We start from the raw sequence: 17,075 nt of genomic DNA on the forward strand, positions 1-17,075 counted from the left end.
CTTTTTTTTCTTTCTACGGCTTACATAAAGGCCTATCCAGGTGCTAGGTGTTTTTAGGTTGTTCAAACACACAAACCTTGGCTGTGCTGACCCTGATGCTGACGATTAAGTATTTTTCTCATCTGCAAACATCAGTGCCCCTAGGTCTACTGAAAGACACCCTTCTCTGTGGAAATGAGGTTACCCAGTATATTCAGAGCACTCTCTGAAGAAGCTGTTGTGTGTCTGTGACAGATCCCTGCACTGCAGGAGAGCAGTGTTTAGGGTATGTTCAATAGCCATAACAGTCTGTAATAATTGTTATCTCTCAATACTCATGGGTGTTTTTCCTGTTTACCTAGCTAATATAAGTGGTGGCTGATGATTACTTCAGCAATTACTTTAAGTGAGAGCCACCTGCCAGACAATTGCTTTCACAGGGTCATTTGTGAGGCATTCTGCAAGCTCCCAATGCTCAATTTAGTGACTTTGCTTTCCTTAAATACTCCCCTGCTTCTTTCGTAAGAAGGTCTGTGAAAGAGTACACGAAATGGAGAGTGACAAATAAAAGTGATATACTTGATCACCAGAAATCAGTCATGCCACTGGTGGCCCTGGGAAGAGGCCCTTGGGATTACAGCGAAACCAAAAGACTACGCTCCCGTCAGTGTGATCGGCCAAAGAGACAAGCAGAGAAAGACACAGTCACAGAGCGACGGGGGGATCAACAAAGGGGAACACAACTCCCTCTGGGCTGAGAGACACTCTTCTCTAGGAGACACACTGATAACCCCAATGACCCTGGAGATCGAAAAGATTAACCCAAACCAAGTCCTAATTAATATCAGCCTTGAAGAGCACGATCATTCATGATAGTGTAAATAAAAGCAGAGGACGTCTTTAGTGATTTGTAAGTAATGACTTGTGAATCCTTGCGGAGCCCTCCCTCTCGCTCTCTGTTCCCTTTGTTTAGCATCGCCGGCTAAACTAAATTGAGCTGCATTGATTGCACGTGCGCAGGGCAGTTAATTCTGCCTTTGGCTCCAATGAAAACAGGCAATGGAGAGACGTGTTCTCTTTGACTGCCTGCGACCTGAGCAAGTCATGGCTTCTACAAGCCTGTCTGAGCAACTATAGCCCTACTATCTTTTCATGATTAAAGCATTAATGTAGAATTTGTAAATGACGAACACAAGCGATTTGTTTTAAATGCGCAGTACGGGTTTCACAGGGTGATTTTATAGCACTGGTCGTGTCCTTTATCAAGAATGGGCAGTCATTTTGTGAAATGATCCATAATTGACAGTGACCAAAGGTCTAAGAAAACTATTTTCAGACATGCCAAAACACGGTCAACAACACTGACGCAGCCGTCCTCGAGTCATTACACTACATACCATGAATACCAATGCCTCATTGGTTCATACTGTATATCGCTGTATTGACTGTGTTGAATCAATAGTGTTCGGGGAATGAGATCCCTTTCAATAAATATTTCATTTACGCTGTCAAAACACTGTTTTGGTTCCGAAAAGCGCTTTCCAACCCGACACTTGGTTTCTATATGAACATGGCCAGGAGTGTTCTAGGGAAGTGGACTCAACATTTTTCGCCTTTCTGTCTCTGGTAGCCACTGCCTCTTGGAACCGTGTGCGCATGCAGAAACACAACAGCTTATGTTTGACACCACAAATCCATTTCGGGGGGGTTATATTATTATAAAGGGAGGTTGTTTGGACCTTCGAACTGAATTTCGTCGCAGCGGCCAGCCTTATGCCCTGCTTCTTTTTTTCTTTCTTTTTTTTATATGTTTATAGGGCATTTCTGCTTTATTGGGATAGAGACAGTAAAGATTGACAGGAAGGATGGGTGAGAGAGAGGAGGGATGACATGCAAGATATGTTGAGGGTCGGAATCGAACCAGGAACCTTGCGATTATGTGGTATGCGCATTAGTGTGCTACGCCACGAAGCACCCCATGCCCTGCTCCTTTAATGGAGAATGAGAGTAGAGGAGGTGAATCGTGTGTTAAATCTTGTGGACTAATGATATCCCTCTGCTGAGGTAAATGTCACTATCTCACCATATTGATTTGTGGTTTGTGGATATCAATGTTCTGGCCGCTCTTGTTTTATCTGCCAATTCTCACTGGGTTTAAGTGACAACAATTACTGTTGAGTTCTACAACTCCCATGTTTACCTAAAAATCTGTGAGTAAGTAAAACCTAATGTAATTTAGAGGTCCAAATATCAATTTAATGGCTCCATTAGCCCCAAAATTATTCATCAGTTTGCTATTGGGGACTGCAGGTGTTGTAGTGAATGTGCTACTGCATCGACAGTTAATCTCATTTGGAAAATGCTGGGGCATTTAATGTGCCACCATCCTGACTACTAGACACAACCTAACAGCAATGTCAGACAGACTCCACCTCAAGCAAGGAAAGGTTGTCTGTGTCTTTTATCCTTTGTCCCATCTTTCAGATTTATGACAAACGAATGAGGCTGGCGGAGCCCCTATTTTTCTCTGAACCCGGGGCCTGCTCTGTGAATCTCTCTCCGATTATGGTGTGTGTGTGTGTGTGTGTGTGTGTGTGTGTGTGTGTGTGTGTGTGTGTGTGTGTGTGTGTGTGTGTGTGTGTGTGTGTGTGTTTGTCTGTGTGTGTGTGTGTGTGTTTGTCTGTGTGTGTGTGTGTATGGGGATGGTGAGGTCTTGGGAGCAGCTGCTGTCAATGTTGCTGAAGAACAATCATGCTCTAATGCAATGCCAAAAAGCTCTTAGCCTAAATTTGGCTTGACACAAAAGACAAAAGAGGACAATTTCATCAGGGTGCTCTTGAGCATAAATAAATGACTTGTTTTCATGTAAAGCAACACTCTTTGTGATGGCTGGAAATATGAGCGGAATTGATCATTGTAACAGAACACATGTCACCATTCTTCTGTTTGGCTGTATGAGATAGGCCCTGAGCCTGGTCTTTACCTGACTACAGGAGACCAAAACAGAGGGAACCTAATGCGTCTCTTTAGTACCCTGAGCAAAGCACATCGTAATAACATTGTTGTTATACTGTTGGTTGCATTCAGAAGACGGGAATGGACAAAGATAAGGGATTCACTAAAACTCTGTTACACTGTTGTGGTAGTCCATTAGGGGCTTTATGTTCAGCCAGTGCAAAACAGACGCAGGTCCAAACGCAGGCGTATTGACAATTTGTGTTGGCAGTAACAAGTAAAATAGAGGCATGTTCAGGACAATGAACAGGCCAAGTGCAATCAGTTGCGCTGAAAAATTCTGGCCTTGAAAATAGCACTAATATTTCAGACGCACCCTGCCAGTGCCTGCGTTTGCGGTAAGACACAGTTTTTTTCGCAGTTAAAATATAGCCCTAGGACTGATGCATTTTCGGGTGACGGCACAGATGACCCCCCCTTCCTTCCTGTTGCGTTATGGATGAGGAGATGAGTGTGTCACATGCAAATGTGTCCCCTGCTCCTCTGACGTCCAATCCGGTCACACAGCAGTGCTCATTAACGCAGCCGTCAGCTGCAGCGCTTCCGACACCACACACTGTTCCTCCAGCAGTGTGCGGAAGCCAACAGTGTGTGTGTGTGTGTGTGTGTGTGTGCGTGTGTGTGTGTGCGTGTGTGTGTGTGTGTGTGTGTGTGTGTGTGTGTGTGTGTGTGTGTGTGTGTCTTGGAGGAATCCGGATGTGTGCGTGGTTGTTTACAGCTGTGGGAGACGTGCTTGTTTAATGAGGTTTAGGAGAGCTCTCCTCTCTCAATTACTGTCTATCAGCACTCCCAGTGGGGGTACCAGGGGCAGCGGGAGAGCAGGGATGGAGAGAATGGGGGAGGGGGAGAGGAGGAGGCTTAGTCATGGCTCTCTCCATCCCTCTATTGTTACCCCTCCTCAAGTCTGGGTCCACATCAGGTCCCAACAGAGGTAGATGTCCAATGTCCATATAAACTTCAGGCAGTGGGCAATCATTATCTTTGCCCATCGTGGTGGATGTGTTGAATAATGTATGGCATGGCATAGGCTCATATAGCTATTTTTGTTAGAATTGCCAGCGAGGACATATTAGCATGCTGACAGAAACCGTATGTCTTTGTGCATTATGTACCCCTCTCTCACTCTCTTGGCAACAGTCTTCATTAAAAGGAGTGAAGAATGCCTGACACGTCGAAGCTGGACAAACACACCTCTGTTTCTTTTACCTGTTAGATGATGAGAAATGGGAGCCACAATGGCATGCCTCGGGTGACGGGCTCACGTGAGCCGACTGTTTGTGCCAAGCTGCTTTCATCATTAGCATTGTTCTCAGATCACTCAGCGGCTGCTCTGAACACGCTTCTCAGGAAGCCTGGTGCTGAACGGGGGAGAGACGACTTAGAGAAATCTGTCTTTGTCATTTAGTGAGCATCCAATATCATCTGGCAACGAATAGAATATGAGATTATAACTATGGAATTGATATGAAAACAGAAAAAAACAGAAAACAATACAGTGTTGTACATGATCCTGTCTCATTTTGACGGTATAGTAATAATACATTGTTGTATATGATTGTGTATTTGATTGATACCCAATGGATCCTGCCTCAAGCTGACGGTATAGTAACAATGCATTGTTGTATATGATGGATGTACTTTATCCGTGTATCATTCAAATCGTTTTTTAGAGCAGTGTCTCGGAAATCCAGGCAAGCAAATAGGCACAGGTGTATTGTTGGCAGAGCGAAAGCATGACCATCACTTGGTGTTCTTTTGAATTGTTATCAAACCCTACTTTGGTGATTTTTTTTCTGTAAAGTGAGTTGTCATTAAATGTGACATGTACGATGCTGAACGCAGCTCCCTCTCTGTGTCGTGATTCCCTTATCCTCCAAAAGTATCATTACTCCTCAGCCATGACAGTTTGCAAGGAGGGCTGTGTGTGTCTCACCCACACACACACTAAGCCGGCTGACGTGGAGCGGGGTGTACCGTGTCACAAAGCCCCCCCCTCTACGAGTGTGAAGACTCGCTGCTTTCTCTGCCTTTCAAATGGGTACCTCAGTTATATCAGGGAGGGCCTTGAATGTGTGAAAAAACCTTATTCACACTGCTGTCATCACACACACGCGCGCGAGCATGCACATGCGCGCGCGCGCGCACACACACACACACACACACACACACACACACACACACACACATTCTATCCACCTCCCCCTACCCATCCTTATACAAACACTGTGTGCACCCCCCCCCCACACACACACACACGCACACGCACACACGCACACACACACACACACACACACACACACACACACAAAGGGATTCTCCACCTCTTCCCCTGCTCTATTATTAGATCTTCAAACCAGAGACAAAATAATCACACGTTCAGCTGAATCACAACGGAAGGAGATGATGCTTACAGCACAGAGTGTGAGAATGTCTCACCACTGCCCAGCCTTAAAATAAGGCTGTCATTAGCACTAAACTAAAATACATTCAATCAATCAAACTGTTATGGATTTATTTTTTCTTTATTTGTTTAACTATCAATCAAACTGGATTTTGACAGACACCACCCCCCCCCCCCACCCAAATATGTTCATGGATTGAAAAGAGGTAGAACCATTGGATGAATACATGTACAGGAAGGAGGGTGTCTGTAGAGCCCTAGGAGTATCCAGAGCACTGCACATTTAAATAAAACACTAACAGTCAGAGACAATAAGCTCTTTGTGCAGCGCAGATCTAGCAGTCTGATACTGGCATAACCCTAATCTCAACGCTGCAGTCTCTTCCCAAATGCTGTAAATGGGTGGCATTGGCATCTACTTAATTTCTCTGAAATGGGACAGTTAGTTAATGAGCATCAAAATACATTACATTTAACAACCTTAACAGACTGTGGGACACAAAACCCAGCATTCAATTTGGCTTGAAACACCAATGTTGTATAAAGCGAGCCTATTTGCATTTGGGATGGCACTTGGTCAACAGTGGATTCAGTAAGGCTATTGATTTGCAAATCCAAATTCAGGTTGTAAAGAACTCTCAAAGACCAGGTATAACATTACCATTTTCAGGAAATTGTACCTTTACACTTATTTGCAATAAGTGGCTATAACTTTTGGCTTTGTTGGCGCATATGTGTGATGAGTGTGAAGAGTAAGAAAACGAAACCAGATTATCGACGACATGCATGGATGCATGCATGCCAAATGCATTGTCTTCTAGTCTCTTCGGTGGCTCGCGTTCGTTATAGACGTAGCCCACAATTTATAGACGTGGAACTGAGGTAATAAATCTCCAAGTGTTCCACCGTTCCAACACGTCTTGTTTTCAACATGTTTACTGAGATGAGCCCGAGTCGGACTATAAGTGTGCGTCAAGTGTAACCTCCACAATTCTGTCATGCAAATAGAATAGACGATTGAACTGAAAATATTAAAGCAATTCACCGAGCGAAATGACGTAGTACGACGCAAAAGGAAAGGGGATTACCCTTCATCAGGACCTCGAGTTAAACCGGGATGGAGGAACAGGAGATGAACGAAATGATGAATGGGGAGAGGGGCACACGCAAGCAAGTGGCTGACATATTTGAGTGAATGTGTTCTCTCTGTCACATTGTAGCGCTAATAGAATTATTTCTGCAATCAAACACATAACAGATAGACGAGCCTATTTTAACTTGTGGTCCAATCACAAAAACAATAAAAACATTTTTTTTAAAAACCTTTGCCCAACCGGATATTTTAGGCAAATACATTTAGTAGCATTGCCATAGAGTTCATCTAGTGTCTGCATGATGATGAACTGTTAAGTGCCATAGCTTAGTGTGCATTTACCGGTAGTGCATTTACCGGTAGAGTCGCCGATTTCATACCGAGCAGGGAAAACTGACGGGACTGGGGAAGTGGGATTTAATACTTGCCGATAATCAATTCCAAATTGGTCATGTAGCCAAATATAGTCAACTCTTTTTGTGGACAGGTATGCAATTGCTCGGAGCGTTAGTTTGTGTTAAAACGGCTGTTCTTACTCTTATCCAGCCTATCACATATTTATTTATATGAGTTATATTTCTTGATTGTCTCCCGTTTCCAAAGCTATTCCAGAAATGACAACTATTGACTTGTGTACAGTAAGAACAAATGTATATGACATCAAATCGGTACTTAACTATTTGCACAGGTGCTGAAGACACAGGTCGAGGCATTCTCCCTCCACTTCGTCCTCCGTGACAACGTCCGTCAAAGGGCGCATGGGGAGAGGGTCGTTCTCCTGAAGTGGTAGTCTCATCTCTCGGAGGAAGAGCTCCAAGAACCTTCGGAAGGTTTTCTCCTCTATTGCAGAGCCGGCCATCACTTCTCATTCCTGGACAGACAAGAGACAGTTCTAGCCGGACGAGAAGACTGTACTTCGAATCGCTGGCTGGACAGCTCCCCACTCGCGCCGGTTGGGTACGCGCGGGCGTGAACCAGGCTTTCGTCCAATCACAGGAGAGGGTGCGCGGAAGGTGATGACGTCAGAGGAAAGGAGGGGTTTAGAGATGAACGGGAACGCGCTCCTAGGATTAGGGAAGGTCTGTGAACGCACACGGCACGCACAAGGGAATGATGCTCATTGGCTGAGTCCCTCACCTGCGATATGTGCGTCGGGGATGAAATAATGGGATGTTCGTTTGGTTCTCGGGAACTCGTATCTCCGAGTTTCCTAAAGCTGCCAAACCCACCATAAACCCGCTACTTTGACAGGTCTGAAGTGTGAAAATAAACGCTGAAGGTGGGTTAATTGGTTAATTGCCTCAGACGCAGAAGCTATACGTATACAGCTATACGTTGTAGAATGTGGGTTACGTGGTAGCAGCCTGCATTGTGCATTCTAAAAATATCCACTGTAGTACATTTAACCGTTTCATTACCTGCAAAACTGTTCCGCTTCACATGAGCAGTACTGGTTAAGAAAATATGGGCACGTTTTTGTGAAGCAGAGTTAGATTATATGACATGTTGGCGTTAAATTATGCTTACGGTATAGTTACATTCTATGCCGTTAAAGATTAGCTTATGTATTTAGGTCTTCTTTAAATTACAAATCAATCAGTAAGCATTAGTTTGGTATTTTTTTTTTTTTTACTTTCTATGTTTATGTCCCGTCCCGTATTTAAAAGGCCAGAATGTTTGCGAGAATGAATGCGAGATACGTTTCGGCGCTGTGGTATTTTCAACTGTTACCGCCAACACAAATTGCCAGTATGCCTTGCGTCCGTTTTGCGCTGGCTGAACATACAGCCCTATGTGAGCTGAACATTGTTTGTCCAAGTAAAATGAAAGAGCTCATATTTCACCTGCCTTCCCACTACTGCAGAGGCCAGCTCTAAAGTAAGTGTATAATTTAATTAGAGAGATGCATCGCCCGCCCTCTCTCAAAGCCACTCAAGAGGCTGCATTAAATATATGGCGCAGCAGGAGAGATGCACTCAGGCATCTCAGTAGTTTGTTTGCAGAGTGTGGTCCAAAACTGAAACTCCCAATCACCTAATGGTGTTTATGCAGGTGTATTACTCCAAGAAAAGGACCTGTACACTGGATCGTATCCCCAACCATAACTAACCCTAACCCTAACCCTGGAATGTATCCCCAACCATAACTAACCTTAACCTTGGATCGTATCCCCAACCATAACTAACCCTAACCCTGGACCCAATCCCCAACCATAACTAACCCTAACCCTGGATCCAATCCCCAACCATAACTAACCCTAACCCTGGATCCTATCCCCAACCATAACTAACCCTAATCCTAACCCTGGATTCTATCCCCAACCATAACTAACCCTAATCCTAACCCTGGATTCTATCCCCAACCATAACTAACCCTAACTCTGGATCCTATCCCCAACCATACCTCACCCTAACCCTGGATCCTATCCCCAACCATACCTCACCATAACCCTGGATCCTATCCCCAACCATACCTCACCCTAACCCTGGATCCTATCCCCAACCATAACTTAGTTTTGAGGCTGCAGGTTGGGAAATTGAACATTAATTGCTTTTTTATTTTTTAAAGCTTGCTTTGGCAGCTCAACATGTTGACCCAAAGGCCTTGCCCCCTTGCTTACAAATTAAAACTAAACAAATTACCAAAGTGATATGGATGTTATACCTTTAGGTAAACAGATGTCATTGTGATGCAAAAGTTGATCATCTGTATAATGTTATTGTATAGATAATTAGATGCTAACAGTACATTACGGTACAAAGCCATTCTGATCTCAAGTGAAATGGTAGTCTTCAGAGAGATGTTATGCAAGATGAACATGAATCCAGCAAATAATACATTTTAATTCTACCCAACAGATATAATAGTTAAACATCAGTTTAAAAGTAATCAGTGAATTTCAGTTATTTCAAGGCCAAAATTGGCAGGTAACTTTTGAGGCAATTACTGCTGTACATCACAAAAACAAATTGAACAAAATTGATAGTTATTTTCAGCAAAGAAGCCTTTGTTACTATATCTTTCAAACAAAACAATGTCTCGCATTCATGGTCTGTTAGCAGATGTTCCACCAGATAAGACTCCTTTTTCTTTGTTTCTGTGGTCCTATTTGTCTTCCATCCGTGGCCGTTTGCTCCGGCCTCCTGATAGGCTCGTAGATGGCTCAACCGATGTCTCTGATTGGTCTGAGGGGGATACATCCCGAAAGCCTTGACCCTGGGGGACAGAGGAGTTGGCTCAAAGCTAAAGCATGCCATTTTCTTCCCTTACTGGGGGTTGTATGATCTAGTGTAAATGATTTCACACAGAAATTCTAGTTTCAAGACATTTTTTTTTTTTTTAGAGTGTCTTTTCATCACAGGGCTAGCAAGAAAATATCATTTTTTAAAGATAACTGAATAAATACAATCAGTTTTTGAGAAGAAGTAGAGTGCTAAGAAACACTGAAAACAAGTCTGTATTAATTCACACATCCATTTATACTAAATAAACATGACATATCTAAAGCTAAATAACTCATGATTTCTGATGTATAATAATACAATTCAACACATATGCAACATTAACATATCTTAAGCAAGCAATGACAAGACGCACACATAAAATGTGAATCTCATGTAATATTAGCTACATTTGACCTGAGAAGGCTGCAGTGCAGTGCTATCAAAAGTTCACTGACATGCAACGTCAAACATCTTGAATTGCGCTCTACAGCTGTTGCCTAGCATCATGGTTATCTGTGCTGTGAAATACCTTAGATTGCGCTACATGTCTGAGCTTGCTCCTCCATTCAACTCTGGCATTTACCAAGTGTGTATGAAGGCCATTTGTTGTGCAGACAGATATGAGGGTGTCTAAGTTGTATGTAAGATTCATTCTAGTTGACTCAAAAACAGGACCTCCCTTTTGTTCCACATGGCAGTGTAACAGTACAACATCTTACAAACGGGAACTCGGTCACCAAGGGTGGAACTTTACCTCAGGATCCGCATGTACTGTAACTGGAATCATTGCGCAATCTTTCCTACCGACATCAACGCAAGACTGGGATTGTCTGATGTTTTCGCATGCGGATCTCCAGTGAGGATTCCACCCTAAGCCAATAGTGTTTGACATAAAAACCTGCCAAGTGCACACAGCACGCCTAGCTTGCTTAGCATCCTATAAAGGACCAGCAGCACATGTGAGGCAGGGCTTGTCCATGTGTGCCACCTGCTTACACACCCATAAGGCATCGTTGCTGTCAAAACACACAAAAGAAGAGGACACATACTATCGGTAGAATCAGGTTGGAAGGAATCTTTGCAGTGTTGGTTTGATAGGGGTGTGAGCCACTCCATCCAGCCTCAGGGCTACATTCCATAGAAGCTGCATTGTAGTATTTATAGACTACTATTCTTGGAATTCCACATAACTCAGTTTCCTTGTCTTATTTCCCCTACAACCACTGATTTGGTAGTACAGCTAAAAGCAATATGGTGGAAATCTACCCTGTCCTTTCAGTGGCCCTGAAGAACAGTTGACGGGGGGGGGGGGGGGGGGGGTTCTATAGTGTTGAGAGGCGGTGAAATGTGCTGTACTCACAGTGATCTGGTAGGGGACTGTAGTCTCCATCTGACTGGGGGACTTGTACAGGGACGCCAACCTAGGAGGGATAAAGGCCTTATCTGTACAATCGTTCAGAACAGCACATCATAACACATTCACTTTCTCCATCTGACCTTGTCCGTTTACCATTTATGAAAGGTGGGAAAGAGGGAGCTTTGAGAGTGCGCTGCAATTCAACCCCGGGTGAAGACAAGGTGAACAATGACAGCATTGGCAGCCAGGGGACCTTGGGTTTTACAGAGACAGGGAGCGCTTCTCAGCCTGAGCTGCTGTATGTTGAGTGATGGGCAGGCTGGAGCAATTGTGGAGGAAAGTCGACAAAAGGAAGATCAGGGCCGTCCGCTAAGTGACTCACTCACTTTCACTCTGTCACCACCACAGAGGGAAAGCGTTTTGTGTTTCTGTTTCTCTCTCTCTCTCTCTCTTTCTCTCTTTCTCTCTCCCTCTCTCTCTCTCTCTCTCTCTTCCCCCTATTCCCTCTCTCTCTCTCTCTCAGGAGTTGGGTTTATGCTTGTTTCTGAAATCTGTTGACGTGTCAAAATTAAAAATTGTGCAATTTACAAGATTGCATTGGCTCTCCACCAAAGCTTGAAATGGTCGCTCAGGGCAGGCAGAACTCAACTGAACTTGTGAAATACCTAATACCTGTGAGTGCCTTCCCAGTGCAGAATGAGTCTCTGGGTAGCAGCATGGCCCCAGCTCTCACCTGCAGAGTGAAAAGACCACAGAAACCCACACAGAGAGACGTGTTATCCATCTGTTATCACAGCCACCTGTGTGAATCAGTGCCCTCTCATTCAACCATACAGGCACTTAGTCCATCCACACTGACATGGCACAAATATTTACAAGATATTAGCAGACAGGCCAGCGCTAACGGTCGAGGAGGGTAAATATGAGATGGTTTTAATTGGTAATATAAGTACATATAAAACTAGAAGAAATGTGCTGTAAACTTGGCCTTCATCATTTCTGTTATATATACCGTATACTTAATTAATTACACCATTCATTTGTTTTTATTATTAGTCGCTACATCCAAATGATATTGCTCACCTAAGGCAGGAACAAGCTTCGATTGGCCACTCCAAACCTTGGTTGTCATCTGATTGGTCAGCACCACCTGAACACACAGAAGATGGGTGTTGATTTAAAAAGTCGTGGGTTCTTCAAAGAGATGACAGAGGGGCAAAATACTAGTTTGTGTCAATCATTTCTCTTGAGAGTAAGGTATACTGGTATAAAGTCAATTTCATATTTCAGTACAGTGTAATGCTGCTTATGGAGCATATGCTTCTTTAATGTTTTCGCAGACCCCTTTTGTTGTTCCATTTCAGCTACAGCCCCATTGAAAGCAGTCTCTTACAGCTGTGAGGCTGAGGACAAGGCCTCTCCCAGGGGGTGATTATAATTCTATAAATAAATATACATATTTGAGTATAGTAATTGTGCTGTTCTGAGTTTAGAGATTACTCAATGTGGATTGCAGTGGAGAAAGTGGTGCAAAATCGTGAAAGTTTGGACCCAAAACTGTACATCATGATTGACAGGAGCGTCTGAAATGTTTCTTCAAACTCCTTCTTCTCACCCTTTTAATAGCTCCATGCTACCTGTCATAAAAAGGATATGTGGTGGACTCATACATCAAACACGTGAAATGCTGGAGGACTGGACATCAAGTTCATGAACAAATAAAGGCACTAGACTACATAAGACAGGAGAGGTAATGTGGACCAGGGCCCTGGTAAACATTTGGCCTCATTCAGCTGTCACAATAAGGGTTCTGGTTGGATTGGTAGACATATAAACCAGCTCAACAAACACAGGAACAGGTCCTCTAGGCTTAGATAACGATGAGTCATACTGGACGTGCCTCCTCTCTCTACAGCAATCTCCTCAGTCCTGAACTCTTGGCTTTCCACAAGCAAAGGATCAATGTTGGTCTGCACATATACACTACAGTACATCTCTTCATAGACGCAGTCAAAAACATGAGATAAGAGAGAGTTTTACCATTCCAAGCAGTACTGTTATCACATCATCATTGGCTCTGAGGCTCTGTTGATAAGGTTTAAATCAACCCTTAGTTAAAGAAATAAAGCTGCATTGCAAATTTGGATGGAGGAACATTTTTGAAAACCTTACTGGTGCCTCCGAGCTTAAAGTGGATCATGTTGTGCTCACCGCTGGCTTTGTTGTTGTTGTTTTTTTTAATGTGCCTTCCAAGGGGTCCCCAAGTGCCGCCAATGAACAAATTGAATTTGCTTTTAAAATAACAAACTTTTGCTGATTTAAAAAAAAAAAAAAAAAAAAAAAAAAAAAAAGGTGCAGTGCCATGCTGGCACGGAACGACCATCTCCTGTGGAAGCAGCGGGGCACACATGAGGAACGCTTTATCTCTCTGGATTAGAATACCTCGTCAGAGATGGCGCAGTTGGAAGGGAATTTTGGGACTGGAGATGTGAGAAATGTGAAAATACTGACTGAAGAACCTGGATGCCGGTCTGGGACAGCTTCCAGCTGCTGCTCTTCTCATGCATATGTTTGCATGGGGGAGCAGGATGTGTCCAGACAGACTGGATGGAGGATGGAAGGGTGTGTTTAACAAAGGGCTGCAATGTTATAATGGTGAGAATGCGACTGGTTATAAAACAAAAAGGAAAAAAGCGATTAAGAAAGAGGATGAGAAATGAATGCAGGTCTGAAAAGAGGGCAGGGGAACGCTTCATTAGACGGGCGGGATGAGCGTGTTTGTGTTTGTGTGTGTGAGTGTCATAGGTCATACCGCAACGTTGCCATTGGTCGCCATCTGGATGAGCTGCTGGGCTAAGCCATTCAGGAGGCGGGTCCTCTGGGAAAGGTCAGCAAAGTTGTGGCGGAATGGGAAGGCTATGCTGTCTATCACCACCAGCCGGACCTTGATTCCATTAACACAAAGGCCCAGCAGTCCAAAAGCAATGGATAAAAGAAGAGCAGGTTATAATTGGTACATCCTTCCTGCTTCTTTTTATTGATGCATGAGTATTTTGGTGAAGCAATCCTTTTTGTTGGAATGACGGTGGTATGAATGGAGTGAGCCCAACCCAAAATGGAAGCAGTTAAAGACCCCCCCCGTCTGTGTTGGTGTTATTTTCGTGACGTTATTCCGTTTTTTCCTTCTCTGGGGCTGCTGGGAATTCATACCTCAGGGTGCTGAGCCAGGAAGTCAGGCAGGAGGTACGTCTCCGCCAATAGCTCCATGTAGTCATGACAACGGAAGAGGAAGAGGTTGGAGAGGATTGTTTCCACTGTGAACTCCTTCAAGGCCTCCCGCTGCTCTGGAGAAGAGGAAGAAAAAAACCAGAAAGGAGGGATCAGAGACAACTGTCAGGTTTGGAGCGTACCTCCAATTAGCCTGACTCAGAGTCAGAGCCCTGCTCTCTGTACACCATGTTCAACACTGTTCCTGCCCTGCCATGGCTCACATAACGCATAGCGATTTAAAGAGTGGGAAGTGATGGCCAAAACAGTGACTCAATTTACTGTTTCAATTCACCACCGTTCAAGAGCTTTCCTACAGTACTAAACTCTGTCTGTAATAATCTAGAAAATACTAATACTGCTGTACATTACTATATTATTAGTAGGCCACCTTATCAGAATATGCAGTGATTCCATTTGAACATTGTGTTCAGTACTGATGTAATAAATGTATTCACATTACTTTAGAAATAAATAAATACAACATTAAATTCATGTTAGACGGTGATTTGTCCCTTACATACCACTGCTGTTGAACATTTGTTTGGAACCATGTTAAAAGAGAGATCTGTTCCATTTAGCTGTCTTACAAAATGGTGTCTGATGTGGTAAAATAGCGTGGGAAATCTAGAGGTGTGGGGGCAGTGGAGGCGGCGATGAGTGTGTGAAATAAGCTGTAGAACTGTTCCCAGATCTGTTCCGTCCTTGTTACCTGCATCCTCTGCTAGCAGCTCACAGTGCTGGACGGCAGCCTGGGCCAGGTCCACAGCCCTCTGGACAAAGAAGCTGCCCTCCGTGTCTATGTAGACAGCTCTGCCTCCCAAGCCTCCGAAACACACTGGGATCTGGACATCAATCGCCAACTGGATACTGAGTATGACAGCGAAAATAGTTTTTGGAGTGTGTGTGTGTGTGTGTGTGTGTGTGTGTGAGAGATACAGCTGTGACAACAAAGAAGTTCAGATAAAGAGCATCAATTGCACAACGTTCTTTCACATCGACTACTCATATGACACATGCAAGTTCCACAGCAGCGAGCTTATGTTTCAGAACCAGACCTGGGTTTAAATAGTTTTGGAAATCATTTGAAATACGTGCTTGATTTAGTTTGTCTGGCACAATGGAAGAGCCGAAAACGTGTAAACCAAACCCATCTGGCACTGCAGGCAAGCTAAATCAAAACACTCAAAGTATTTCAAATACTTTTCGACCCAGGTCTGCTGTAGCCTACTGGGTGAGGTGGGTACCAAAGAGTGGGGAAGTGGGGGGGGGGCAGGCATTCTTACCACAGCTGTGTCTTTCCTATCCCAGGTGCCCCACACACCTCGGTGGTCTTCCCCACAGGGAAGCCCCCACCCAGGGCAGAGTCCAGCGCTGAGCAGAATGTGACGATGGTGCCCAGCTCCCGTTCTCTCTCCAGTAGCTCCAGGGCCGTCAGCCTGCCCACTGCCGCCCTCTGCTGGACAGGCTCGCATCTGACAGCCTGCAACACCTCTACTGCCTCCTCATGGGAGATACCCGCCTCTACAACAACAAAGGAAGGGTAGGAAAAACTTAAATCCACTTAAGTGGAGGACAGTAAGAAAGAGAAGTTAGCACTAAATACTAGTAAAATTCTTCCTAGGCTGCTGTATTTCCATTAAAAAACAGTAGACAGCTTACCTTTGCTGAGTTGCAAAGGTCGCAGGTCCGACAAGTCCGCAGCCGAATGAAAGCCAGTATTGAGTAGTTTCATTTTGAATGACGGCGCAAAGGCAAAGCTGGACACAGGCCGTTGCATCGTTCATAAATCCTTAAAACGACCTGAGCTGAGGACAGCACAATAAAACGTCAAGGGCTGGCAGACAGACAGACAGGCAGGCAGGCAGGCAAGCAATCAATCTGCGACATTACTCTATATATATTAGAAATGCATATTAAGGAAAACAAGTTTTTAAATGACGTGCTTTTTCTTCCCATCAAGTTTACCTTCCAACCATTGAAGTTGTCGTTGTGAGTTGAGAAACATGTTGGTGCCATTTTCAACCTTCCCTCCAACAGTAAACCCCTCCAGTTGAAGATCACTGTTTCGGAAGAGCCGCTGAGGGAGTAGAACGTGCAACTGAAATAGCGCCCTCTGGGGGCCAGGGACATACATACATATACAGGGACCAACATGTGGCCATTATTACTACTGAAAAGAGACTGACAGACACTTGTGTCATCTGCTCCAATGTAGCTACTGTAAAGTAAGTTTGCTGAACAGTCCATTTTGTATGTCTGTCTGCATCAAATAATTACTATAGTCTTTTTTTGTTACCGAATTTTGATCTCGCCTTTTTAGTGATTTCTAAAAAATACCATCTTGGTTTGTGCTGAGACAAAGATATTTTTCTTTATGGTTTCATCCCTCACAATTTCACTTGCAACAAGTGCCGAGGGGCTTTCGAGAGTGCAAATTGTGCTTTTTAATAACTTTACAGTTATCAGTTTACTATTTTAATACATTTAGCTAACACCTATATAGCTACTAAGTTGTCACTGTCAAAATTCATGATTTTGCTAGCTGCATTAGCTCAACGACTATTAGCTTGCCAGCAAGTTAGCTGTTGCTAGCATTCGGTAAACTAGTGAAGTATCCAGTTATATGCAGTTGTTGTTATCCAGTGTCAGGCAGTAAATAACCACCTACTAATTAAAATTCCCAAACTGGATTAGTTAAATTAATACCGAGTTCTGAGCTAGTAAATAAACATGAAC

The 17,075-nt window shown here is 43.9% G+C and overlaps 2 protein-coding genes across 3 annotated transcripts in view; both read right to left on the minus strand.

Moving 5' to 3' along the window:
• The window catches only part of ppm1e (protein phosphatase, Mg2+/Mn2+ dependent, 1E), a 47,338-nt gene extending 39,947 nt beyond the window's left edge, over positions 1 to 7,391 (minus strand). Inside the window, exon 1 of the mRNA XM_083687928.1 lies at positions 7,166 to 7,391. Within this exon, the coding sequence (XP_083544054.1) occupies positions 7,166 to 7,347 (182 nt within the window). The 5' untranslated portion in view covers positions 7,348 to 7,391. The remainder of the gene's footprint in view (positions 1 to 7,165) is intronic.
• Positions 7,392 to 9,311: 1,920 nt separating this feature from the next.
• Positions 9,312 to 16,414, minus strand: rad51c (RAD51 paralog C). Of its 2 annotated transcripts, none has more exons than XM_083665536.1 (10): positions 16,305 to 16,414; positions 15,999 to 16,144; positions 15,623 to 15,860; positions 15,049 to 15,206; positions 14,280 to 14,413; positions 13,882 to 14,013; positions 12,153 to 12,219; positions 11,742 to 11,802; positions 11,073 to 11,133; positions 9,312 to 9,704 (listed from the first exon to the last, which is right to left on the minus strand). In XM_083665536.1, exons 2-10 carry the CDS (start codon positions 16,114 to 16,116, stop codon positions 9,594 to 9,596), a joined length of 1,080 nt encoding a protein of 359 aa, XP_083521662.1. In that variant the 5' UTR covers positions 16,117 to 16,144; positions 16,305 to 16,414; the 3' UTR covers positions 9,312 to 9,593. The 2 variants fall into 2 exon arrangements, 1 of the variants encoding a protein (XP_083521662.1); XR_014554114.1 differs by having other exon boundaries at positions 9,665 to 9,704; positions 11,735 to 11,802.
• Between the last annotated feature and the right edge of the window lie 661 nt (positions 16,415 to 17,075).

The sequence above is a fragment of the Argentina silus genome (assembly GCF_951799395.1).
Source record: "Argentina silus genome assembly, chromosome: 2".
Taxonomy (NCBI): domain Eukaryota; kingdom Metazoa; phylum Chordata; class Actinopteri; order Argentiniformes; family Argentinidae; genus Argentina; species Argentina silus.

What these genes read in the sequence shown, in the direction of transcription:
- rad51c (XM_083665536.1), bottom strand. Translation starts at nt 16,116, where the DNA reads ATGCAACGGCCTGTGTCCAGCTTTGCCTTTGCGCCGTCATTCAAAATG. An exon ending in GCTGCTAGCAGAGGATGCAG is followed by an intron (nt 14,414 to 15,048) that starts GTAACAAGGACG and finishes CCTCTTCTCCAG; the next exon opens with AGCAGCGGGAGGCCTTGAAG. An exon ending in CACTGGGAAGGCACTCACAG is followed by an intron (nt 11,134 to 11,741) that starts GTATTAGGTATT and finishes TATCCCTCCTAG; the next exon opens with GTTGGCGTCCCTGTACAAGT.